Consider the following 26,147-nt stretch of genomic DNA (forward strand, 5'->3'; position numbering starts at 1 on the left):
TGAGTTGATTATGTGTAATTTTTTTATATTTTGATCATAACTTCTCTCTTTGAGATAACGAAGAGTATACCTCTTAAGATATTCCAGATGGAACCATCCAAGAAAGAAAAAGCTGTTAAAGTGCTTGTGACCTATAGACATGCAACAATAAACCATGATTTGGAGTCACTAATGGGCAATGTTTTATTTTTTACAGCATGCAAGCCCCCAAAAACCGTGGTAACCACAGCAATGAGTAGGAGCCTCATTATGACCACTGCACCACACAGAGGATTTAGCAGCAGGCTGTTATTATAGACCACAGGTGAAGTGGTGGGGGGAGTGGGTGTTTGACATGGGGGTGTGGTGTTAAGGGCCAGTGCCTACTGTCGGGTTGTACTGTGCTGTAGTATTGTGTGTATTCTTTTTATGATGTGGCGCCATCTCATGGTTAAAACCTGTAATGATGACAGCATGATATAGTGTTGGTGTTTTTTCACAAATAGGTTGGGTAGAAAAAAAAATTTTCTGTCTTAACATGTTAGAAAGCTCTCCTCTATCATCTTTTATTGTTCGCATGTAGTTGATACTCTAACCAGACCTCTGCGTTCCATGCAGCCCAGATCGGGTGTTTGAGAAAGCTGATAGCCAGATGTTGTCTGTCACCACAAAAGCCAAGAAAACAGTTTCACGTGCCTCTGAAAGGCAGCCAATGGAGACTTGTGGAAAAACAGCAGCTAAGCAAGAATTATCTGGCAGCGATAACATTTGGACCTAAATCAGTCAGAATATTACATGGATCAACAGGGATGGGAGCAAGGGCAGAAACCTCGCAGCTGAAATAGTTTAAACTTGGAACCACACAGTAAGATATCTTAAAGGAAGATGTCTTAAAAGCTTATCATTAATATGTCTGCATGATAAGTGGCATTGATTTAAAGTTTTCCAGAGCAGCACTTACATCAGGAAATGTTAATGACATATAATTATAGCGTAATTTTAACAATTGAGGGTAAAGAAAATTGAAGCCAATACAGAAGTGAGGCTGGCTACAAAAGTGAGTTAATCCCCAAAACTCCCAATTTACAGCTAATTAGCTTATAGCTAATTTCCATCCTTCGTATTCATCTGGAGTGATTTTTTATTTTATTTTAAATAACTCACCTGTTTAGGTAGATCTCAACACAGACACCTGTAGCCACTAACTGTGTGCCTCACATTTGCTAATCTCAAACGTGTTTGTGGTGCAAATGAGTTTTACAGCATTTTTCATGGAGTTATCTGGCAACCAGTGAGCCCTCGATTTTGGTGATTTCAGTTACTCAAGTATTTTATTTTTTGTTACTAATTGGCAGCGATCTGTGTGTTCCATCTATAAAAGCATCTTGGTAACAAAGCTCATTGGCTGATAACTTAACACTCCGCCTTCTCGTCCTAATACGGTCATGAGGATAAGATGGCCATGATGCTAAAATGTGATGTAATGGTGGCTACTTCTATTTTCTGTACAGAATCTGATTTTTTTTTTTTAAGTTGTAATGCGTGAAAGAGTTCAAAGTTTTGTTTTTAACCTAACTTTCCTTCATTTCTTCAGAATGTGGGCAAGGAGCTTGTCTTTATATTTATCATCACCAAAAGACTGCTACAGCCTAGAAATGATCCAAAGCATGACCTACATGGTGCCTGATGATAGACTAACAGCCTGTGTGGGGTGCACCTTTCCTTTTTGCTCAGTGGCACCTGTGACACATTCCAGCTTCCCTGTGACTATAAAATGGACAAGCAGTTAAGAGGATAGATGGATGGGTGGATGGCCTATGTGACAGCTGTATCTTTTTCTCCTTCTTCATCTTTCAGCTGCATCTTTAAAGGGTCACAGTATCATCTGCCTACATCTGGTTGGATTTATTTATTTATGATTTGCATATTTGATTTGACAAAGATTGTACACCCGATCCCCTTCCTGCAGCAAACCTCCCCTTTTATTGGAGGCTGGGCAAAGTAGGAGTACACAGGAATGTGGCCCCTCAGTGGCTGCCTTTGCATGACAATGGATAAGCCTTGTAATTCTGGACCCCTGTAGCGACCAGATCTCCAATCGTTGGCAGATTGTAAAAGGTATGTCATGTGCAGTGTGCAACCAAGCATGGCACAGGGTCAGGGGTTCAAGCTATGCTAAAACAAAGCAGTTCTATGAGACTGGAGGTGATGGTGCTAGTTGGCTCGTGTTTTATCACCACAAGATATCCCTGTAACACAAAACACATTTGTTATTTTGACATATTTTCACATATGGTAAATGGTAAATGGCCTGTATTTATATAGCGCTTTACTAGTCCCTAAGGACCCCAAAGCGCTTTACATATCCAGTCATCCACCCATTCACACACACATTCACACACTGGTGATGGCAAGCTACATTGTAGCCACAGCCACCCTGGGGCGCACTGACAGAGGCGAGGCTGCCGGACACTGGCACCACCGGGCCCTCTGACCACCACCAGTAGGCAACGGGTGAAGTGTCTTGCCCAAGGACACAAAAAATATCTTTGTTTGAGAGCTAAAAATGTTACCAATGTTAAAACCCCGATTGTTTCCTAGCAGCAAGAAGATCCTGAGTTTGATTCCAGCAACTGGCCGGGTACTTTCTGTGTGGAGTTGTTGGGGGATGTTCTCCCCATGTTTGTGTTGGTCCTCTCCAGGTACTCCGACTTCCTCCCACAGTTCAAAGACATGCAGTTAATTGGTAAATCAAATTTTTCCATAGGTGTGAATGGTCGTTTGTCTCTATGTGTTAGACTGGCGAGCTGTCCGGGGTGTACCTGCCTCTCCTCTTATGGTAGCTGGCATTATCTCCAGCCCCCCTGACAACAATAAGTAGATGGAAATTAAAAGACAACTTTGTAATTATTGTTTTGTATCAGTATATTCAAATAAAGCCTGTAAATCCTGCCTGTAAAATACAATTTGTGTGTTTATGAATGAGTTTAGTATAAATGGCGGTTGTCCTCATACTTCAGAAATATTTACAGACAGGTTATAGAGCACTGATTTGGTTAATATATCCAACTGGTAACTTTATTGGGTCATGGTTTGCTCTGTGGGAGAACTGAGGACGTGTCAGTGGGCCATCTGGAGAGTATTACAATGGAAAAAATGTTGGATTGACCAATGGGGTATAAACTGTCGGGGTTATTTCTAGCGCTCACTGTCTCTCTTTCTCCCCCTCCTCTGTTGGATGGTTCTCTCATACCTTAAATGCACAAAAAACAGAGTGTAGAAGGGTGGGCGAGAGAGGTAGACGGAGCAACTAGAAGAGAGAGAGACTGGGAGGGACCGTGGGTGAGGTTCACTTGGATCCAAAACCCAGTGTAGCAACAACTTATTAGAGAAACAAGGCAGAACGTTCTGGAGCAACAACTTTTCCTGAATAAAGCAGAAGAAGAAGAATTCAGTCACTTACGGAATCTGGGATTGCTTTTAACACAGAAAAACTGTTGTATGCTCTCACTTTGGAGAACTTTTACTGAGCTCTGTGCTTCAGGAGTGCTCCGGAAATACAGGAAGTGGTCTCATTAATACTGACAAGTTTTTCAGAAACAAAAAGACTAAAGTTTCCCTGCAGCTGCAGAGGCAGTGAAACTTGGGCTGACTACTCTGGCCAGACTTATTGAGTTTTAGTCATGTCGGGCATGCTTCCCCTCTTTCTCGTATCTTTGTGTCTGATCGTGGGCTCAGTCCAGAGCCAAAGCTCGTCTCAGGATGCCTTTATAATCCAGTACCTGGAGAGGAGACTGGCTCAGATGGAGGTAAGCTGATGTTGGTTTTTCTGTTTCACGTCAACTACATGTATGTGCATCTGGCACGAGGTCAGAGACACAAAGAGCATAGACTCAGCCCCCACTTATTAACTGCTGTTTGTAGTGTTACTCACTTTGCTTTGACATTTTGCTGAATGGTGCAGTTCAGTTCAGAAAATTTCCTCTTTACTGCATAATCTGATCATCTAGAGTTGTGGAAATCTAAATGAGGCAACAAAAAATATCAGTCAGTATGTTTTTCCAATCTATAGAAATACAACATGTCTCATTATGGTGGGTTTACTACATTTTGAAGGACTTTCAGGTACTAGCTTAGTCTGTTATCAAAATCCAGAAGTTTTGCAGAACTGGAGCAAATAGAGAAAAGACTGATCAGTGAACTTGTGCAGTTAAAGAGTGTTTGGCTGGAGGCTGTCAAGATACAAATTATGCCAGTTCCATCATTCTTACTGTTTATGCAGCGTGGGATTACAGAACAGCTGGAGCCAGCCCCAGCTGTCATAGAGCGAGAGGGAGAGAATACCCTGTACAAGTAAAAGAAAGAGAAGAAGAAAGAAAGAAAAAAGTAGGGAGGGGAACAGAAACACAACTAAATCAACATATGATGTAAGCCCCAGACATGAACACTAACACTTAACAAAATGTCAGACAAGTGAGCACAGGAGAACCAAGACATAAACACAGAGGCTAGACACAGGCAACATTAAGGGCAACTGAAAACTACTAATAGAAATCAAGACATGAGCCAAAAGGCAGGGCTGCAAAACTGAAACTCATCTCTGGAATAACTATAAAGCAAAAACTGAACTCAAACACAAAATGATGTCACGATAAAGTTTCCAGTTTATTAGCAAAGAAAAACCAAACCAGGAATCCAGAAATCCAACAAACACAAAACTTGCTCTGACAAAAAACGGGGGTGAACTGTGCAATCTGTGGAGGAGAGAGAGTGTAAGCGAGTGGTAGTGAATGAATCCCAAAGCAGGCAGTCAAAGTCTTCAGCCTTACTTTTGCTGTGATATTTCCATAACCAGGAAGGAAGAGTCCATACTACAATCCAGGGCACTGGGGAGTTTGGCAGAGAGTGGGCAGGTGGTAGCGGTTAGGAGGGCGCGGTTTTCTGGTTCCGAAAAGCGTTTGGAAATCACCAGGAAAGAAGGCTGGAGATCAAGGACCGTTTGAGTTGAGTTCAGCTGACAGCTGGTGGGCACCGAAGAGGTGAAGACAATCTGGCGATGATCTGCTGCACACGGCGCTCTGAAATACTGCCCGCTACATGAAGAGCAGCAGATCAGGTGTGAAGGAAACCATCCAACTCCCAGACCCTTCCAAAAAAAAAAACTATTTCCACACAAAACAAAAATAAACAGGAATGCCCTGATCATGACTTAAAACAGTGAAACCAAGAATATGAAACTGGGATCAAGACAATAAAGTGTTTCTATAGATATTCCTCATTTGGTTTTTTGATGGCAGTGGTGGTGAATCCTGTCTAACACTATGTTTTCCAAACAAGGTTGAGATCTGGTGACTGTGTAGGCAATAGCAGAGAATTCACACCATTTTGATTTTCATTAAACCTTCAGTAAGCCTCCATGCCCTGAGGCTGAGGTCACTGTCATGCTTAAACAGACCACTATGATGTGGTCCACTGTGTTTCATCTTAATAGAGGTGAATGCTAAGAAAAACTTTGTGACACCTTCCATTAAGGGAACAAGTGATCATCAAACTAGATCCCATCACAGTGTGAGGCTACAGTTCAGTTTTTACCTCTGAGCCGTAAAAGGGCCGATGGAGTATTGTCACCCTGCCTGGCAGACGGCCGGGTGGGTGGGTGACATGAACAGTGAGAGGTCAACTTTTCTTGTGAATGCAATAACTTAAAAACAAAGCAATGCATCAAGTGCTATTAATGTACAGAATGAGTGGAGCAAGACTTTGTGGTATTGTTCCTGACCAAGTAAAATTTACGTGAACCTTTTTAGGTTCCATCAGTTCTCAAACTAAATATTCTCATTTTAACTCCTTTTCTCATGAAACCAGGAACGCCTGAATCAGTGTGAGCAGAGCACCACAAGCGTCACCCAAAGAACCTTTGACCTTTCCAGTGAAATCAGAGGTTATCTGTCTACACTCAGTGTTCTCAGGTAACATATGTGAAAGATCTCCTTTACAAAGTTTCTCTCAGTACACACTATTTAAATGAAAAATGAATGAAACAATGACAAATTTCCAAGAGACTGAATGAAATTCATGAAATAAGCGCTGTTTTGCTGTACAGATCAGAGGTGAAGAGCCAGATGGACGGCATGTCTGTACGTGTAGACCGGATGGAGAGAGAGCTGGAATATTTGGAAAACAAAATTCCCAGTCAGTCTGAAATTGAGATGGAGGAGGCACTGCTGGAACAGCAGATAAAAGCGGCAGAACTCGACCTGCTGAAAAGGAAAGCCAAGATCAAAGTGCAAAATGGTGCTTAAATAAGACGAGATATTTAAAGGTCCACATAACATAAGTTTGGAAAATAGAAAGAAACAACAAAATGTTCATTCCTGCTTCTGTGCTTTTTCCAGACTGCAGCACTGGTCTGAGTCAAATCAAGTCTCTCAAGATTGTGAAGAAGGCAGGAGACACCTATGGTTCCTGGTTCAAGGACCCCTCGGAAGGATCAGCCAAGGTCTCTTCTTTTTTTATAGATGATGAAATAACTGGTTGTTTGCAGCAGAGGTAAAGCTGTCTTTCCTTCTGAGCTGCACTCTTCTGTTTATCTTTCTCTCACTGTCGCTCTGTTAATGGACACTCACTGATCTGTTCTCTGAATAATCAAAATGAATCATGCTTTTTGGACTATTTTGTCCTATGTGATTGGATCAGCTGTTATCAGATGACCACCTGTGATGGAAATGGCTGGCTTAAGGTGATAAAACCACATACAATTATTACCAACTGAGCAGCTTCCCTCCATTCAGCAAAACATTTTAACATCTTTGAGCTCAGCTTCAGATCATTTGGTTTTATAATGCATAATTTTACTCCCTTGGCTCTCACTTTCCTTTCAAGTTTGACACTAGCTGTTGTAACATTTGTCACTTTGTATCTGAAGAGCCAGATATTTCCTGATAGGAGTTAGTGACAAAAAATATGGTTCAGCAGGGTAAGAAAATTGACCTCTGTTTTTCAGGGAGCCAGAAAAACAGCTCCCAAAGATGCTAATGTTTCGGTATTTCTGTTAAATATGTATGTTTTCTTTGCTTGCAGTGAGTGAGCAAGTGACTAAATAATAGTTCACAACTTTAATAATTACAAAGCTACATTTAGCCAGTGCTTTAGGAATTCCTCCTGGGACTGAACCAGGAATCTTTGGCTTGTTAGGCAAATGTGTAAACTATGGAGCTCCTAATAATTAATAATTCCACCCAGATGTAAATGGGTGGGTGTATTGTAGCTATATAAGATTGGCCAACAGAATAAAACCACCTGCCCAATATTCTGGAGCTGAACTTAAAAGCTGAGGCCAGACTGCAGTTTATTGTTTGGCCAATTGAGGCTTGTTCCAAAAGTGAGACAATTCCCATGGACTGCTGTGTTAAAGTGGCAAAATTTAGTGCTTTAAATGAACATGTTTACAGCTGCATGATCAGGTGTGTTAACAGACTGTCCAAGAAGTCTTTTCAAACTTTATAAGTGAGTAAAATTCTATGATTTTATTTAAATGTTAGTTAGAATAAAACAGTGTCTGCGGCTGTTCACACATGCACCCTGCAGATGTACATTACTAACCACACTTACTAGATTTAGGTAATAAACAAACTTTTCTGTGCAAAAGTAGTTTTTCTGGCTCTAAACACTTAAGATGATGCCAACCAAAATGCTAAAAGCTTTTTAAAACAGCCTTTTTATACAGTTTATTGTAAAGAATAGAATATAAAGCTGAGCTGCAAAATCTCAGCTTCTCCCAATGTGAAATCTTTCAGATTTATCTGCTCAGCGGAATTCGTAACGACACCATGCTTGAGTACGTTTCCCTGCAAAGCTTCACAGAGAGGACTTCATCTCCAGCAAAGGTGGTGCAGCTGCCTTTCCACTGGCAAGGATCGGGTCATGTGGTCTACAATGGATTCCTCTACTACCACAAAGCAGATACAACAAACCAAATAGTGAAGGTTTGTAAGTGATTTAGCAAACATGAATGTGACGTTGTTCATGTGTACTTCACATCAAGGCATTCTTGTGTTGATTTGCACTCTGTGTACAAAAGGGGTTGATTAAAGTTGTTCATGTCGCTTGGCAACAGTTCCTGGATACAATTGCAGTTTACCAGTTTGAGACTTCATAACAGGGAGCTTAGTCACTGAGGAGTCGGTCTTGTTTTCTTTCCTTCACTTCTGTGTCAACTGAGGTCAGTGAGCAGAGAAAACAGTTTTGTTCCAGTAGAGCTAAAGACTTTTGTCAGGATACTTTAGGGGGATTTGAAGAATTTCCAGTATTTTATTCCATTAATCACAAATATAATACATGTCTGTGAGGAATGTCATATTTGCCTCAGTTGTACTTAATATCACTTTCTTAATAGTAAATAGTAAGCAATGTGGTGTCCCTCTCATTGCCATGCAAGTGATTCTGACCTACTCTAGCTGACATGGAAGCATTGCTAACACAGCTAATTTGTGTAAGGTCGCTCATGTGTGCACTGGTTTTCTTTCTTTTTCTTCTTACAGAAGCCTTCTTTAAGTAGTACATAAAGTAACCACATTTTGATAGTACTTGGCTTGTCTGGGATTTTTAAAGCCTTTGGTTTGTACAAGCCAAGTACTAGTCACCAAAATTAAATAGTCTACATTAATATTCAATTCATTTTATTATTATTTATATACCACCAAATCACAACAACAATCGCCTCAAAAATGCTACTCTGAAATGAATCTTTTGTAAGCTTGTTAGCATGCTAACGTTAACTTTTATCTTAGTCCAGTTTCAACATGCAGTACCCTCCAACTCTGTGCTAATAAAGTGACTAAAATAGCACACCACTGTTCACATACTTTCAGTAGTTACTCAATCTAATTATGTGGTTAGATAAAGTGACTTAAACAAAAGGCCCTCTATGCTATAATGATGTCCATTCATATCAATTAAATTCCTAAAGGTAGACCTGCTGAATGGCACAGTGGTGGACAGCATGCTTCTTCCAGGAGCTGGTCATATGCCTGTTTACAGTCTGAACCCTAACACTTACCTGGACATGGCTGTTGATGAACTTGGCCTCTGGGTCATCCATGCAGATGCTGAGTATGGAGGAAACCTGGTCATCACCAAACTGGAAATAGGTAAAGTACTACTCCTGCTACACATACACAGTTCTGTGAAAAAGGTTTTGAGTCTCTCTCTCTCTCTCTCTCTCTCTCTCTCTCTCTCTCTCTCTATATATATATATATATATATATATATATATATATATATATATATATATATATATATATATATATATATATATATATATATATATAATAAAACAAGCATCAGAGTGGTTTCTGATCCGTAGACTGTATTAAAAAAAAAAACTTTTTTTATGGGCAACAGGAGGCGAAATGTACGGGAAAACAGGCATAACCTTATTTGCTCTTTAAAAACTTATGCGTTTATGCTCTCAGGTCATTCAACAAGTCAGAAAGGAGGACTATACAGATCTAAAGGTCTTTCAAAGTTTTTCTGTACATGGGCTGCTTGTTCACTCATTCTAGTTCTTGCTCCTAACAGTTTTCAAAGGAGTGCTTTATTTATTTATTTGGACAAGTGGAGGTCAAAAGAACACGAAAGGCTAAAAAAACAACAGCTATTGCAAGTGATTACTAAAAAAATTGGAAAAAATTCTGGTAAAGACCTGATACAGGACCTGAGAAATGCATTTGGCCCTGCAACTGACCCATTTACTGTGCAGTTTATCATTACCATAAATGGTCTCATCAAAGCATAAAAGTAGCACGATTTTGATTCCCCATGCAATAATATCTGTAAAGCATCTGAAAGGAACTGGCTTCATTTTTCAGCATGACAATGATCCCAAACATACTGCTAATGTAGTAAAAGCATACCTGGATAGAACAACACACAATGCAACACTATCAGTCATGGATTGGCCTTCCCAGAGCCCAGAAACATTATTTAAGCAGTATGGGATAATCTTGAGAGAGAACATAACAAAAGGCAGCCAACATCAAATGTCCTTCAAGATGCCTGGAGAACTATTCCCCTAGACTACTTAAAAAAATAGCAAGAAGGGTTCCCTAACATAGAGTTCAGGCTGTGTTGTGGTCACAGCAAATATTTGCTTTAAAACTATAAGAACTGCATAAACTCTATTTTTTCCTATATACTATGTAAATTTAATAAATGCACCTGTATTGCATATTTTTTGGGAAATGACTGGTGACTCAAAACTTTTGCCCAGAGCAGTAAATCCATCTTTTGTACCCTCTATGGTTTGATCTCGCCACTTACATAAAGCAAGAACATATATCCATTCAGTCCAGCTTTGTTTCTTTATATGTTAGGAACCTTGGCAGTAGAGTCTGTGTGGGACACACAGTGTAGAAGCCATGACGCTGAAGGAGCTTTCCTAATATGTGGCACCCTTTATGTGGTCTACAACACACGCTATGGAGGACGTTCCACCATACAGTGTCTCTATGACATCCATGACACCATTCACAGGTTGGCTTGTACACATGCACATGCATGCACAGTATACACCTGCATACATACATACAGTATCTACATGACAAACCACTTTCTTTTCCCTGTGCCATCCCGTTCCCTGTGCAGCAATGAGAGTCCTGTGATGTTCTTCCCGAAACGTTACACCAGCCATAGCAGCATCCACTATCACCCCGGAGACAAGCAGCTGTATGCCTGGGATGACGGCTACCAGACGATTTACAAAGTGGAGACACGCAAGAATGACCAAGTCATTGCAGACTAATATTACAACAGTGTTAATATACTGATGTTTGTTGAGGACATAGCTGCTTCGCATTGTAATGTACTGGGTACCCCTTAAGTGTAATTATTCAACATTCCCAAGAAAAATTGCTCTACTGGTGTTGTTGCTGTTGAAAGATGTGGTAACCAAAGAAATGTTTTAAAATGTTTAATTTTAATGTGTAGTTCAAGGAAAGATGTATTTTAACCTAAAACAGGGTTGTTTTCTGTCTTGGTTTACCAAAATATAAGATTTACACTTTATGATTTTTGTGATCAAAAAACCTCACCGTAACGATGTTATCACTATATTTAGAGAAATGTTTTATGAGGCAAAAAAGCAGAAATTCAAATAGAAAGTTTGCATTTAAACTCAAAACTGCCATTAACTGTGCCAACATATATAATGCATGCTATTTTTATGCGAATTTCTGACACTATAGTGATATGCTGATATCAACTAGGCACCCCAGTGTTAAAATATGACAAGAAGCAGTTCCAGAACAAGTTTTAGTGTGTGATGAGTGGGGTGTGAGAATGTGTTGGTTAATTCTGCATCCTGTATTAAAATCTCTATTATCACTTGAAAATCATGCAAAAAAAAAAAAAAAAAAAAAAAAAAGCACGTCTAGGAAAGCTAATCATAGGGTATTTTATAATCTGCTGTTGTTTAGTGCTCCTTTGCTGGCAATGGATGCTGCCTTTATCACTGTGAAGGGTTATAGAAATGAATTCCATGTCTAACTGAAGCCTTTTTAAGCATTGTACTTTATACTTTGTAGCAACACAATAAAGAGCATTTACATGTCAGGGTTTTCAGTATGTTTTTCAGAATGATGAATTCCATCTTAAAAACTGTTTGAAATATGTAACGTAGAATATGTCTCTGTCAGCTGAATAGCTGAGTTCTCCCAAAAATGTTGGCATTATTTCATTGCTGAAGTTGGTCAACAGTCTACCCAGTTGTTAAAATCTTCCAATCCCTCATGTATAAGTTGCTAATATAGTAGTATTGTAAAGCTTATTTATTGCACTTGAACACAGTAGAATTACACAAAAAAAAAAACCCTACTTAAATCAGTATTGAAGACAATGAGGAGTGAAGATTCGCGGAGGCAGAGCAAGGAAAGGACAACCAAATGTCAACATTGTATATTCTGCAAACAGTAACAAAATAGTGCTGGAAACTCTCATTTCATTTACACTACACATTCTCATCGACATCAAACATTATGCCAAAAAGCAGATTCAGTTCATGTAAGTGTTGAGATGAGTGATGAAATGTGTCTCCCACTGAAAACGCATCGTCCAGCTGAAGAGAATCAGCTTTCTGGGATTTCCTTGCATTTATGATTGAGCATGCATCAAGACATCAAAGAATAATGTTCTCAGTTTACGCAGAACCAGAGTGCATGCTGCATTCATTCTCTGCACATTTGCATCTTCTTGTAGAATGCTCTTAAAATCAGAATCTTAAGAGGATTTACTTTTACATTATCCAGTTCTCCTCAAAGTACAGCAGGCATTCAGTAAGACTAGACTAAAACTTCAATACGACACATAAATTGTGGAATCTGCTTTTTACAGATTGTGTTGCCATAATCTGCAACAAACGTTATTTATTAGTTTGATATAGATGAAGGTTCTATTTTGAACTGTTTGTGACTTTTAGTGTGAGTGCGCTGAGATGGTTGGAAATGCATGTGAATCAGATGTAAATAGTGCGACAGCGCCCTCTCTTGGTTATGACCGGTTATACGTTTACCTTCGTTGTGTCCCCTTTGCATTAAAGTCTCAGAGTGGATTACTTCATTTCCCTTGTTTTAAACGTGATAGAAAATGGTGATGTAAAAGATAGTAATAATTAACTGTGACAGAATAAATATATTTCATTTATTTGCAAAAAGTCAAAGTCAAAATACTGATAATAAACCACCATTTTCAAGAAGTTTCAAGAACTTTGCTCTTTCTTTTTTTGCTTTCCCCATTAATTATCACATGGCCTAACAGGTGTACTCGGGGACCCTTAAGGGCCTGACCCCAGGGTGGAGAACTGTGAAAATCAGCTCCATGCTGACCAGATACATTCGAATACTGCGTTTGCTTCAGTGCATTAATATTGTTAAGTCACATTTCACTATATATATCAGGTCTTAAGCTTCTTTATCTTAGAAGAATTATATTGTTGTTTGATGTTTAGTCATATAGATTTAGAGCATTTTCGCATCACTCATTTCAAAGGTTCTGATTTACCCGCCCATTTTCGGTTGGAGATGACGTAGGGAAAGGGGGCGGTTCCAGAGCGGCCGGTTACTTTGACTGCAGCGGCAAGAAATCATTTGGACGGTGAATTTCACTTTTCCTTTTTGGGAACGGATGAAGTAGTGTTCGAAGGATTTTCTCATCACCATGAAGCGGAGAAGCAATACCAACGTCACCAGGAGGAGTTCAACAATTAAAAGGCGCAGTGAGAATTTGCGTTTTGATGAATTCGGCTTTGCTCTCACTAAAAAAAAGGACCAGAAACTTCATCACCGGTGTCACGATTACAGGTGCGGAACAGGTTCACGATACATTAGCTCCCGTTTAAGCAACTAGCCTGGCTTATTATGCTCCTCACCCGAGTCATTTACTCCTAAACGCCAGTTATTTCAGTATTCACTGTCTCAACTGTGTTCTTTAACTGTATGATTTTAATCTTGTTGTTAAAGTAAACTAATCACTTCAGTAAGTTATAGTCGTGGTAACATTAGCTGTCGGCTTTAAGAGTTTCTAACTATCTTGTTCTTAAAAGTGTAAACCTCGTTGTATTAATAAGGTTAAAGTCTTTTAAATTATTTATCGCCAACTGTATTGATCCATTTATTAAATAGAATCTAAGTTCAACAAGTTGCTGAAACAAACAAGAAAAGCTGAGTTAAGCGGAATATTTATAATGTTAGACAAAGCTACTCTGCTAAAAACTATTTCAGGTGTACCTTGCAGGCTTACATGTCCACACGTCATACACGTGAAATGATAATGAAAACGCAAAAATCTCTACTTGAATACTTCCTTCAGTGAGTATTGTATTACACTCTGACTAGCTGCAGTCATGGTTTGTCAGACACTGAGCACTTAAAGCCCAGAGTTTAGAATTACTGAAAATGACAGTATCTGTCTGATTGAAAAAGCTGATGAATCAGCCCAAGCTCACCATGTTGTGTTGTCTATCAGCTACCCCCAGCTGAGCTCAGTGAGGGTGAAAGAGCTGTGTGAGCTGCTCAGCTACTGGAATGGAGCCAGCTTTATCTGCAAGAGCCAAGTAAGACTTGTATAAACTACAAAAAGCACTGATGAAAATCTTGTGTTTTGCACATTTGGCAACCATTCGAACATGCTTGTTTTCTTCGCACTCTTGCTGTGTTTTCAGATTGAGCGATTTATCAAAATGGGTATCCCTCCAAGCCTGCGCGGCAGAGTATGGAAGTGCCTGCTTACCACTGATATTTTGAGAGATGCCAGTGACTTCAACTACCAGGTAATATACCATGTGACATCCAAAAGAATGACATTGCAAAGCTGCACACTTTAACACTGAATTGTCATCATAAAGTTGCCCACAACGGTGTACAACCCAGAGGAGGAGCCAGACATTTGAAACACCCGGGGCTTAGCCCTAAAGGGTAGTATGCATGTGGGATTTTTTTTTTTTTTTGAGGGGGGGGGGGGGGGGGTGTAGAAATGACTGAAAGATTAATAGGCTCTGTTTTGAGTTTTGTTCAAAAAAGAATGACTTCATATAGGGAAATATATATATCACACATGCAGGACACCTTAAACTAGTTTTTTAATTGAGCAGCAAGACAGAACGAAGTCGGGGCTGTATCAAGACACAGGGACTAAACCCCAATTCAACCAGACCCAGAACTGATCCAGAATTAAAACAGGACTACAACAGTTCAAAAGCAGGATTACTGAGGACTTAACCAAGACATAACCACAATCAGAACTAGATGATAGTAGCACTAAAAATCATCATAGACCTGCACTACACTTATTTATTTAATTCTACCAAAGTACAATATTTAGATTGAGAAAAGTTTATATAATTATTTAGCCTTGTTGTGCAAACAAGCCTGCAGAACTTAATAAATATAGAATTTGAAAAATAGCAAACCTAAAAAGAAACACTAGGTACGAGATACATGAGTACCTATGATACAGTGATACTTTTAGTAAGCAACCATTTGACTAACATGTGTGTCTCACCTGCTCTTGTTCATCTCTGTTCTGTCCTCATTCTCCATCTCAATCTCTGCTCCTCTCTCTCCCTCTTTGTGCTGACAATCATCAAATATACAGTTGAAACCAGATATTTACAAACTCTTCAGATCAAAACACAAACACTTTTTTAATTGTAACATCAAATCAGACTAAATGTTTATTTTTTTAGATTGATAAATATAAAAACATATTTGTTAACTTTAAGAGTAAAGAGAGAAACTGTCTGTGTTTTTTAATTGCAAATGGCACCAAATTGTATTCAAATTGAGCCACACTTATGGAGCTCCACAGTTCTCTTCCTGGTGTTTTGGTTGACATCTCTGGATTTTCCCATGTCAAAGAAACAGGCTCTGTGTTTTGCCTTATATGCATCCACAGCTGTGCCACCAATTTACTCACATGGACTCTACTAACCTATCAGAAGCTTCTTCAGCTCAGAATGGAATCGTCTGGAGTTTTCTTATTAATTAACAATAAACTTAGTGTATATGTACTCCTAAATTTAATGAAAGTGATAAAAAATAGACAGCTCTGTCTCTCTTTATTCTGACATTTAACTAATTCAAAATATATTTCAATATTTATCTAAAACAAAAGTTTACTCTAAATTGATGTTGTACAGTAAAAATGTTTTATGTTTTCTCCCTAAAGTGTAAATATCTGGTTACAAATGTGAATATCCTGCTGTGTACTGAAATCCCTCTTGTTTTGCATAGAAATATACTGAACAACATACAAAGCATAATATATAAAATAACATTTACCTGAGTTTTTTCTTTGAAAGAACCCTCTAATGTCCATTCTTATATTTCAGTACATAACTGAAACCGAATTAGTCGGGGAGGGTAAGAACTGAAAATATGAAATAAACACACGTAAGCTAAGACTCTCTAAAAAATAGCATTTGTTCGGCTTTTCATTTCGCCATTTGTTGATTCACTTGAAGAGCAAGTAAAATAATATTGGTCAAGTGATCAGTTTCATATCAATCTTTCGTGATGCACCGTCATATTTACATTATTTGTACGGTACGAATGATTTGCTTTGGTACCTGCTCAAACTTAAGCTCTCCTTAGTATGGCTGGCTCCGTCTCTCCAGCAGCGCACTCACGGGCAGCAGCTCCCCCCGCCCCCTCGCTCAGTCGCTTAGTGCCTGAGCTTGGATCATACCAATATCAGGGGGGGATTCACGCACAGTCGTAAATTCCCACAGTGTGCACTATGTGCTTCGAATATTGTGTGTACTTTTTGTTTTATACAGTTGTCAGCCAGGCATCTAACTATGAAAAAATTACACTCCAAAATACCCCGGGCTTCTGACAAAACAACCCGGGCTTAAGCCCCGTAAGCCACCCCCACGCTCCGCCCCTGGTACAACCGCTGTAAAAAAGTATTTCCATGTTTGCTTTGTTTGCTTTTTATTTACTGGTGGAACATTCTGGCTTCATGGAACATGTCTTAAACAAATATAATTTATATGGCATATTTTTATAGATTGAGCAAAAAGATGGAATTGCGCAATATTGAGGGGGGAAATATTTGTCAGACTGATATCAGGACTGCTGGCCATGTCACTGAGTTAACACTTTGTGGAAAGGTGCATTGTCACCCTAAAAAAGTAACTTCATCTTCACCAAATATATTTTACAATAAGGAAAGGGAAAAGGTGTCCAAATTATGAGCTTTGAGTTTAGTGTTGATGTCATGCTTGCCATCTCCTCTGGCTCTTTATCTGGCATCAACCCCTTGTCACATGAGTGGAGGAAAGTCCCTTTTTTCCTTCTCACAATCGGTGCAAAAGTACCAGACAAAAGTATGAGCATCATCTCTTGGCCAATATAGATTGATGATTCATCAGTGAGCATCGCTTTCAACTGCAGCCCAGGATTGTTTCTCTTTAGCTCACTGTAAGCTTATTTTCTTCTGTGTGCATGTGAGTGCTGGTTTTCGTTTCAGTTTCAGTTTTATAGCTCTTTGCTTTTTCAGCTGAGAGCTCTCTTGATGAACTTCCTTTAAATCACATGCAAACTACAGACTAGTTTACATATTTAGGTTTCTGCAAGTATTATTTGCAATGTGATTCCATAATTTTCTTTTTCATCTACTTGATGTAGAGAAGGACAAAACATGCTATTAATTAAAATAAGTGAATTTAATATGGTTTAGGTTTGTTTCGTGAAGCCAGAATGTTCAGCTCTTAAACAGAAATAGATTTGAGACATATTTTTGATTTCTTTATTTGCTGCAAAGTAAAAAAGTTGAATAAACATCCTCCAAGAGTGGCGATTCCATATATTTTTTCAATCTATCCGTTTTGACCAGGAATTTTAAAAGAATTTGGCTACCATTTAACTTTAGTTGTGTCATTGAGCCATTGATTAGTCTTCCTTGGGAAAAAAATGCTGGCAATTTGCCAAAGAAAACAACAAAAACAACAACAAAAATCCCCTCATTTCAGATTTTAGATGTGTTGACTAAATATTAGGATGGTTTATACTTTTTATTTGAAAATAAATTACAAATACTCCCATGAGATCTGGGCACTTATTTCGTTTTTAGTCATTTTTGACATTTCTGCAACCTTGGAAAATGGATGAGAAATGTTTCTGCCCAACTGGACATGAATGAGAAATTCTTGTGTACCTTCACATTACGTGCAGTGTCACAGGTTTGAAACCCATGTGCTTTTCCAATGATATGTCAGATTCAGATTGTACTGATACTGCAGTGTGTCACTGCGGGAGCAGCTCCAAGTTTTCCACACAGTAGTTACTGTTTGAAAAACATTTTATGTGAAACAGTGGCAGCCTGGAAGCGCACAAAAAAGAATAATTTTGCAACTTCACTGTATGAATTCAAGTGAAACAAAAATGTGTGAACAGCTCGTGAGATGAAGTTGCAAAGAAGGGGATAAGTTCTACATCTGCTGAATCAAACCCAATTTGGCAATTAAGTAATGTTAACTAGCCAACATTAGTAGCTGTGTTATTTCCTGTAACACTAAGCAGTAGGACTGCATCATACAATAACTTGGCTAACGATAATGTTAGCTAAGCACAGGCCTAGAGACCTGCAGCCTGTAGTTGCTGAATCTCACTTAATTAACCAAAAATAACTGAGAAGGGGGGGGGGAGAGAGAAAATATCTCTCCCCTTCTCCCTTTTTTACTTGCAACATAATACCAAATAAGAAAAATGTATTTGTTAATTACCTCTCTGGTCGATTCACTAATGGTGTTTGAAAAAAGTCTGTAAAACATAGTTTTGCAATATTTTGCATGGTGATATTGTATCGATACAGATACACCAAATATCAGTGTTTTATTAAATAATTTAAAGTACTCTGAGAATAATACAAACAAGAGGGCTTATCTCTTGCACCACCATCCTGAAATAGTATTAGTTACACAAACTTGCATTAAATTGATTCAACGAGGGGGGGGGGGGGGAAAGCATCCAACACTGAACATACTTAGTTTGACATACCTACCTTCTATGTCAGAGAGTGCTAAAAGCTCAGTCAAACAAGTAAAATAGGTCAGCAAGGTCCTTGCATCTACACAAAAATAAATAAATCTGTGGCTGCCAAGTAGAGTTGGATGTCTCGAGACCATTTTACATGGTCTTGGTGTTGTCTTGGTCTCGGATCCCTCGGTCTTGTCTTGGTCTTGCTGTCTCAGTTCAACATAGTGGTCGGGAGATTTGCAGTCAACAGTATCCATGACACACAACGTAATGTTTTATAATGTGTCATGCGCAAAAGCACCAGCTCTAAGAGCCGTGCTTAGAGTGCTTTGTAGTGAATCAGAAGAGTCGACTCCCCTTGAGCGAGAGCCGGCTCCTCACTTAATTTCCTTTCGCTGCTCAGCTCTCACACAGTGGCTCCGCTATGCTCCAAGCCCTCCATAATGTGGCCAATCACATGCGAGGATATAGGATAATATCATCATGTGAAAAACAGAGAGGGTGAGAGACGCGACAGTCAAGTGGAGCATGTGTCTGTCCCCTCAGTGAGTGAGTGAGACATTAGACAGCAGTGAGGAGGGCTGTGCGAGTGTATCGCAAAAACACATAAATATGCCTGACACCCGTAAACGAAGCAGCATCTGGCTGCAGTTTAAAGACTTTTTTTGTCTCGGTCTCAGTCTTGGTCTCATCTCGACTTTGTCTTGGTCTTGGTCTTGATACTCTCTGGTCTTGGTGTTGTCTTGGTTTAGGCGGTCTTGACTACAAGTCTACTGCCTAGTCATTTTTGGGGGGAATTTTTTTGTAACTTTCATTGATCCATTTTCTTCGGCTTATCCAGTTCAGGGTTGCTGGAGCCTACCCCAGCTGTCGTATGCTGAGAGTCGGGGTGCACACTTGACAGGTAGCCAGTCTGTTGCATGGTTACCACACAGCAACAGACAACATTTGGCCAATTTAGAATTGCAAATTAGAATTAGAGAGATTGTCAAAGGTTTGCAAATAATTGCTCTTTAATTTATATATTCAGACAGATTGCCAGCATGTTGCCATCAGTCTGAATGACTCGAGTCAACTGGCTGCCAGCTGGTTTTATTCTGATTATATTCCTATATAACCGGAAGGTTGCTTAGTGCAAATTCAGTAGTTAGATGTGAATTTCATTTATTAAAGTCAATAAAGAAGAACATAAAGACCCTGCTGTATCCACTGAAATGCAATTTCATGGATTAACAATATACATAAGATAACAACTGAACTTTTTTAAAATGTTTGAGCCAATACGCTCTTTACCTAACACCCTGTTTTTTAATACCCTAACCCAGCTGCTCTGTAGAGCCTCAATGCGTTCAAATGCCACAGTTTCATTGAAGTTTTATTCATCCATGTTACTCTGCATGCATTTAGTGTCTTTCTCCTTCAACCATTAATGTTATTGATGGATTTCTAGCCAGAGTATATGTTGTATTCTTTTCAACAGACATGTTTGTCTGAGGTGCGAGGACCTTTGGTCGACCTGGGAGTCAGTGAATACGGCATCTTGTCTGCAATCACTACACTGAGCGACACTCAGAACAACCTGGGCTTAAACCGTCAACAGTCCACCAGCCCTTCAAAGCCCCGCTACTCAGTCGATGACATCACACTCTTCAGACAAATCGCCCTGGACCTTCGTGAGTTCAGACACTCACTTTACATAGTGTTTCTGTATGTTGCACCATGTGTAGCTGAAACAAATAAAAGTAATGCACTTCATTTGAAATGGTCCATGCCAACAGAGCGTTCCTTCCCTACTCATCGGTCCTTGATGGGAGAAAGTCCCGAGGCCATCGAGGGTCAAGCGAAACTCTTCAGGGTCCTAATCGCCTGCGCCAAATACAACCCAAAGGTTGGATACACCCAAGGTAATGGGACGAATGACTGAACTGTTTGTGCATGTTTTCACTTCCCTGCATTTTAACTGGATATACTATAGTGGTACCCTTTCCTTTTGTCTGCCTGTGCTACACAGCAAATAATATCAATAAATTAGAAACATTTTATTGGTCTTATGCTACATATTGTGGGAGATTTAAACCTAACACTGTGCTCCCTCATCAGTCAGCACACTTTTTTTGAAAGCTGCTTCAGTTATTCTATAGATACCTGCAGTACATCATGTGACCACTTGATGGAGGTAGATGACCTTTTAATACAGAGCAGAGTTGACGCTGGTCAAGTTGTTTTTAAAAATAGCTCGGTAATAATATCTTTTCCTGTATTAATTGCACATTTCTGTCATGATGCACTTTAGAATAATTTAGTCTTAAAACCTAAAGATCTGCAGAAATAACTACATAAGCTTTTATACCTGCTTTTTTGTTTTGGATTTCTGAAACATCACCATCACCTTTTCTCTGTCTTCCCAATTTTCTTCTTAAATATATAACATCATGGTTAGAATGGCATTTTAATTTTGTCTCTGTAAGAATACTGCTTAGTGTAAAACTGTAGAGAACATTTGTTATTTTGTAAATCTTATATAACCGAAAGCTGATCCCAGTTATCTGCACCAAATAGACAATACTCATAATTACATTTTGTATCTTGTTTGGGAAATGTTTATTAGAAAACAATGTTGTTTGATGGCCCTTTATGAACAATGGTTTCTAGTGATCTTCTGCATGACATTATATATTCTAGAAGTCCTATTTTGAATGTCTTTTAAAATTTATGGGTGGGAGAAAAATTTATTTATGGCCAGTTTCATTGTCGGTGTTGGTGCGCTTGACAATGTCATTGTGCAGCAAGAAAACAATTAACTGATGTCAGACTAATCATCCAGTCAAAGCAAGTCAAACCTGAGGATAGACACAGCATGTGTCTGAAATTTTTCAGTTATATGCTATGTATAACATTATTTACATGATGTCTGATGATTTAGCACAGTGTAGAGATCATAAGCAGCAACATTCTTTCTTTGCCTGTGCAGAATGTGGTGACACACACCCGTGATTAGCTGGATCTTGAGCACCCCTATAAACACGTGTATATTTTTCTTGACAAACCATATTAATGCTACCTTTTACCCTGTGCTTCATCCAGGAAAAAATGTGTGTGCATTTTACAGGGATGTCCTACATAGCAGCAGTGCTGCTGATGGAGTTGGGGGAGGAGGAGGCCTTTTGGGCTCTGGTGGCTTTGTTGGATAAACCCAAATATCTGGGTGAAATGTTTGACCTTAGTCTCACCAAGTAAGAAAACTTCAGTTCTTATTGTTGGCCTTTATACAAATACAAAGAAAATACAACCAGAGGGTGGTTTATGTGTAGATATAACTGATGTAAATTAAGGATAAGAAAAGAAAAATTCAGTTTTATCTGATAGTTGGGTTATCATGAAACGATCATTACAAACCTTTTGTTGTTGGGGTTTGTTTTTTTTGGTGCCCCTGTGTGTCCCTGTGTGTCTCTGTGTCTGTGATCTGCTAAACTGTCTGGCTTTTTCTCTTCTTGTTGATTAGGGTGCAGCACCAGGTAAAGGTGTTTGACCAGTTCTTAAAACACAGGAAGCCTGAGCTCTCCAAGCACATGGTGAGTCGTTTTACTTTCCGCGTTTCACTATTTGGGTTTCTGCAAACAATGAAAGTTGGATGATAAACTTTAATTTTTGTTAAATTGCTATCTGAGTTACAAAAATCCTGGAAGTAATTTGTTTCAGTTTAGGGATGCCCAAAAGTCACATTATTTTAAAGGGGGGGACAATTTAGTGTCCTGTTGTGCCCACAAGAGGGCACACCAATACAAAGAGACATGCAACTGTTATATAGGTAGATTTGTCTCTGCATGAACATCCTTACACATCTCAAGGTAAAGAAACAACATGAATAAAATTACAGAATGTAACATGAAACATTAAACACCCTGCTTAGAGCAGAGTTTTGTTGTGAACTTTTTGCTAACATTACTACAGGATTGTTTATGAATTATTCGAGCCCTAAATTGGCCCCATGCTGTGCCTGAAAATTAGAGAATTTTGTATTTTTAAAATGTGTATTAGACACAAGCTTTAACTGTCTGTATACAGTTATTGTTAATGGGTTTTTACACATGCAAAAACATGCTGAAAGAGTTGTTAGAACCAAATTCGGATTTTTACAAACAAAGCAGAACTAGTAAAATGTTAGAAGTCAGGACATTTGAATTTAGTTGCCCATGTAATGTCCATTCAATTATGCTCCCTAATTACAGTGGACCAAAACATTGTCATCTATAAGAATCAGGAAGAGATACACAGCTGTTCTGACTTTGTCACTAAGTAGAGTGATCATGTAAGTGAATTATATTAATGCAACACTTTGTATTCTGTGCAGCAGACACATGGTGCTTTTTGCCATCAGATGAATATTCCATTTCACAGTAAAATGTTTGTTTTTACAACTAGCAGCTAGAGTTGAGAATATAACAGGGTGCTTGAAATCCTTGAAAATGCTTAAATTTTAATATTGTCTTTTCAAGGTTTGAAAAGTGCTTGAATTTCAGATGTGGTGCTTAAACGTGCTTGAAACCATATTTCATTCACCACAAATAACTATCTGACCAAGCAGTTTTCTTATCAGATAGAGAAATTAAATGAGTCGCAAAGTGTAAAGCAAAATTCCTCCGCCTGGGCCGCCTTGCACCTCTGCATCGTCAGTCTGTTTCAATGCGCCACCTGGCCCCTCCCCCCGGACAGTCTGGGATGAGTGCACAAACTTGCTGTTTTAATGAGCGTTTGATAGAAAACGACACTGGTGGAATTTGTACTCTTGAGTCACATGACAGATGAGATGATTTTCAAGTATACATACATAACACATGCTAATTTTTAAAACTATTATTATTATTATTTTGCTAGCTATCAAACTTGCTGGAGAAATGATTGAAATGCACTGAGTGTGATGCAGTATGGCAGCGCTATTATAGTAGTTAGTTAAGGCATGGTGATATATGGAATATGCTGTAAGCTAACATTACTTAGCAGTAGCAGTAATGTGAGCTACTTCACTCAAGTGAAAGCTTTAAACGTTAGTCCGATATTTAACTAGCCAACTTATGGCATAAGCAAATAATGGTAATAAGAGGGACTGATCAATATGGGCAATGGGAATAGCCACTTTTCTTTGCTATTGAAGTTCCCTGGCTTTCACTCAAAATCTGTTTATTGTGAGCACCTACACATTAAACAACTTAAAAATTATAAATGGCTTCTAGTTCACATTGAGGCCTGTGGGGCACTATCAGCCACTGAGACAACAGACAAATTTAAGTGTTTGCATAACAGGACCTGACAGGAAAAATGCGTATGAACCCTGATATAAGCAAACACTGAAAACTTGGTGCTTATTTGGGTGCCTTTGTTTCTGCTGGCATTATTTGGGGAATCTAAATGGCATTGCTAAAACCACAATAACCGAAAGATTTTAATGTGTGTATGTGTATATACACACATTTGTGTTTGAGACCAGATACAGCTATGTGATGAATGATTCATCTGCAAGCTGAGGCCCTGTAATGTCTCCATCATCAGTTGGGCCTCCTTTCCCATTCAGTCTGTTGGTTCGTTGCTTGTCAAAGTTGTAAAATGAGTGACTTTAGGCGGGGCAAAGACCTACAGCTGTGCAGATTTCTGCCACCAAGCCTACTGTTACTGAACAAGTAACACTTGTTTCATTTAGTGAACCACAGATTGTACTTTTTTTTTTTCATTTGAGCTTTTCTTTACAGATGTCAGTTTATTCTGTGTACCACATACTACACTAGACATTTTTAAAATGTCTGTATCTAGGCTCAGATTTGCAATAATGATATTCATGAGAATATAGCAAACCAACTACAGAATACTGCTTTATCTGTGATTGCAGCTTGAAGGCAGCAGCATTTTTATTAGTGCAAACAAAGTGAAGGGTGTTTTAGATCTTTCTTTTCCAACCATATAAACTCTGTATGTGCAAGTCAAATGTAAGCGCAAAAGTAGTAGCGCTTACCCCAGAAATGTTAAGTAAAAGTATATCACAACTGTTTAATACTTTATTCATTGTTAAATTAAAGTCACTTAACCTCATAAGTCTTCAGTAGCCTGCACTCAATTGTCTTGTATAATGAACCTTACAGATATTGCCTGCCAAGGATGCTTTATCTTAGGTTGTGCTTGTTAACTAGTTGCTTAATGCTCTGCTTTTCTACCGTGTAGCTGCGTCAATTTCCGTTAGTCACTTGCTCTTTCTGTGCAGCATGCCTTCGTGGCCTGGTTGTATTTTGCAGACTGCAGTGCTTTGTTGGAGGTTGTTGAAGTAGCTCGGGTTTTAAGTCGTCATCTGAGGCTTATGCACAGCTCTTGTTCTCTTGTTGTTGCTGTAAACCATGGCCTATGCCGGCCGCTGTGGGCTTTGGGGGGGGCTTTTTTTTTTTTTTTTTTTTTTTTTTTAAATCAATATACATGAGTTTACCAATTTAAAAAAAAAAAAAAAAAAGAATTCATTATTTAGATGACTAATGAACAACAAATAACATCAACAAGGTCTTGTTTTCCCTACAAAAGTATACTTATTCAAATTAGTCTCGCTCTGTATTTTCCTGTGTCATCCACACTCCACCTGCAGTGACTCTGTTCCATTAGTGTGGCCAGTCTCAGTTTGAGAACCACCATAAATTTATTCACTGATACCATTTGTGCTGATTAATTGTCTCTGAAGGCAAAACACACACACACACCAGGGGTTTATTGTAGGCAGTTTTTTCCTCTCCAAACAGAAGAAGCCTATTAGAGATCAGGGGTCAGCATTTCCTTTGTAGTAGAGCTGTTCATCAGAGTCGAGGCAAACCAGCTGTAAACAGATTTTTGTACTTGTGCTGCACACACCAGACCTGAGCACACACAGCCAGGAGGCATCTTGAATGCCACACTGTCATAAAATAACCAGAGTGTGTGTTCTTTCTTAAAGTATATGGTTACAGGAAAACACCAAAAAAGCCTTTGCAAGGTTGCGTAGTTTGATTTGATATACCTTTATTAGTCCCACAAGGGGAAATTTCCTTGTATGACTGTTATCATTTTATGTAGTGGAAGGATTTTTCAGTAAGGAAATTGGCAATCAGTACTAAAGGGTCATGCCAAATCAGTCCTTCCTGATTTTTTTTTTTTTTTTTTTTTTTTTCCATCCTCCCTTCAGGAGTCAGTGGGAATCTTGTCAGTCCACTTTGTGATGCCGTGGTTCCTGACCCTTTTCACTTCCCTGCCCTGCTGGGACTCTGTTCTGGCTGTCTGGGATCTCATCATTCTACACGGTGGGTGCACAGTCACAGAACTTCACTTGGGTAACTGGCTGCTGGCCTGCAGATTTCAGTAAAGATGACAGTAAAAGTGATCTTCTAATCTAATTCTGGGCACAAAAGCAAAAACTGCTAAAATGTTAAACTACTGCTCTAACTTCTTCCCACAGGCTTGTCAGCTGTCTTCCGTACCGCTCTGACCATTGTTGAGCTCTTGGAGCCCCGACTAATGGACCTGAAGGATGAAGGAGCAATATTACCCCTGCTGTTAAGAGTACCTGTTGATGTGTAAGTAAAATGAGACTTGAGCTTGAGCTTTCTGAATGCTCTGCTGTTGTAGCATTAGTGC

At 39.0% G+C, this 26,147-nt stretch overlaps 2 protein-coding genes across 3 annotated transcripts in view; both read left to right on the forward strand.

The window, feature by feature from the left end:
• The first annotated feature begins 3,244 nt into the window (after positions 1-3,244).
• olfml1 (olfactomedin-like 1) lies at positions 3,245-11,589 on the forward strand. Its single transcript, XM_085280702.1, has 8 exons — positions 3,245-3,788; positions 5,845-5,948; positions 6,083-6,273; positions 6,375-6,478; positions 7,776-7,964; positions 8,948-9,128; positions 10,353-10,512; positions 10,624-11,589. The coding sequence occupies exons 1-8, from the start codon at positions 3,663-3,665 to the stop codon at positions 10,778-10,780; spliced, it is 1,212 nt and encodes a 403-aa protein (XP_085136828.1). The 5' UTR covers positions 3,245-3,662; the 3' UTR covers positions 10,781-11,589.
• A 1,280-nt stretch (positions 11,590-12,869) lies between these two features.
• Positions 12,870-26,147, forward strand: part of LOC146571476 (TBC1 domain family member 2B) — a 63,127-nt gene continuing 49,849 nt past the window's right edge. Inside the window, exons 1-9 of one of the 2 annotated variants that reach the window (XM_085280704.1) lie at positions 12,870-13,331; positions 13,996-14,083; positions 14,192-14,299; positions 19,990-20,182; positions 20,288-20,413; positions 21,619-21,742; positions 22,012-22,081; positions 25,699-25,813; positions 25,969-26,086. In XM_085280704.1, the coding sequence (XP_085136830.1) occupies positions 13,189-13,331; positions 13,996-14,083; positions 14,192-14,299; positions 19,990-20,182; positions 20,288-20,413; positions 21,619-21,742; positions 22,012-22,081; positions 25,699-25,813; positions 25,969-26,086 (1,085 nt within the window). In that variant the 5' untranslated portion in view covers positions 12,870-13,188. The remainder of the gene's footprint in view (positions 13,332-13,995; positions 14,084-14,191; positions 14,300-19,989; positions 20,183-20,287; positions 20,414-21,618; positions 21,743-22,011; positions 22,082-25,698; positions 25,814-25,968; positions 26,087-26,147) is intronic. The other variant, XM_085280703.1, reaches the window with a different exon arrangement.

This window comes from Mchenga conophoros, linkage group LG7, assembly GCF_057382185.1.
Source record: "Mchenga conophoros isolate Kocher_MC1m ecotype Shallow Benthic linkage group LG7, M_conophoros_male_GT1.1, whole genome shotgun sequence".
NCBI classification, from domain to species: Eukaryota; Metazoa; Chordata; class Actinopteri; order Cichliformes; family Cichlidae; genus Mchenga; species Mchenga conophoros.

Excerpts from the sequence above, each read along its gene's own strand:
- olfml1 (XM_085280702.1), top strand. The coding sequence starts at position 3,663 with ATGTCGGGCATGCTTCCCCTCTTTCTCGTATCTTTGTGTCTGATCGTG. Across the intron at positions 3,789-5,844 it reads GGAGACTGGCTCAGATGGAG|GAACGCCTGAATCAGTGTGA; the intron begins GTAAGCTGATGT and ends TCATGAAACCAG. Across the intron at positions 5,949-6,082 it reads TCTACACTCAGTGTTCTCAG|ATCAGAGGTGAAGAGCCAGA; the intron begins GTAACATATGTG and ends TTTGCTGTACAG.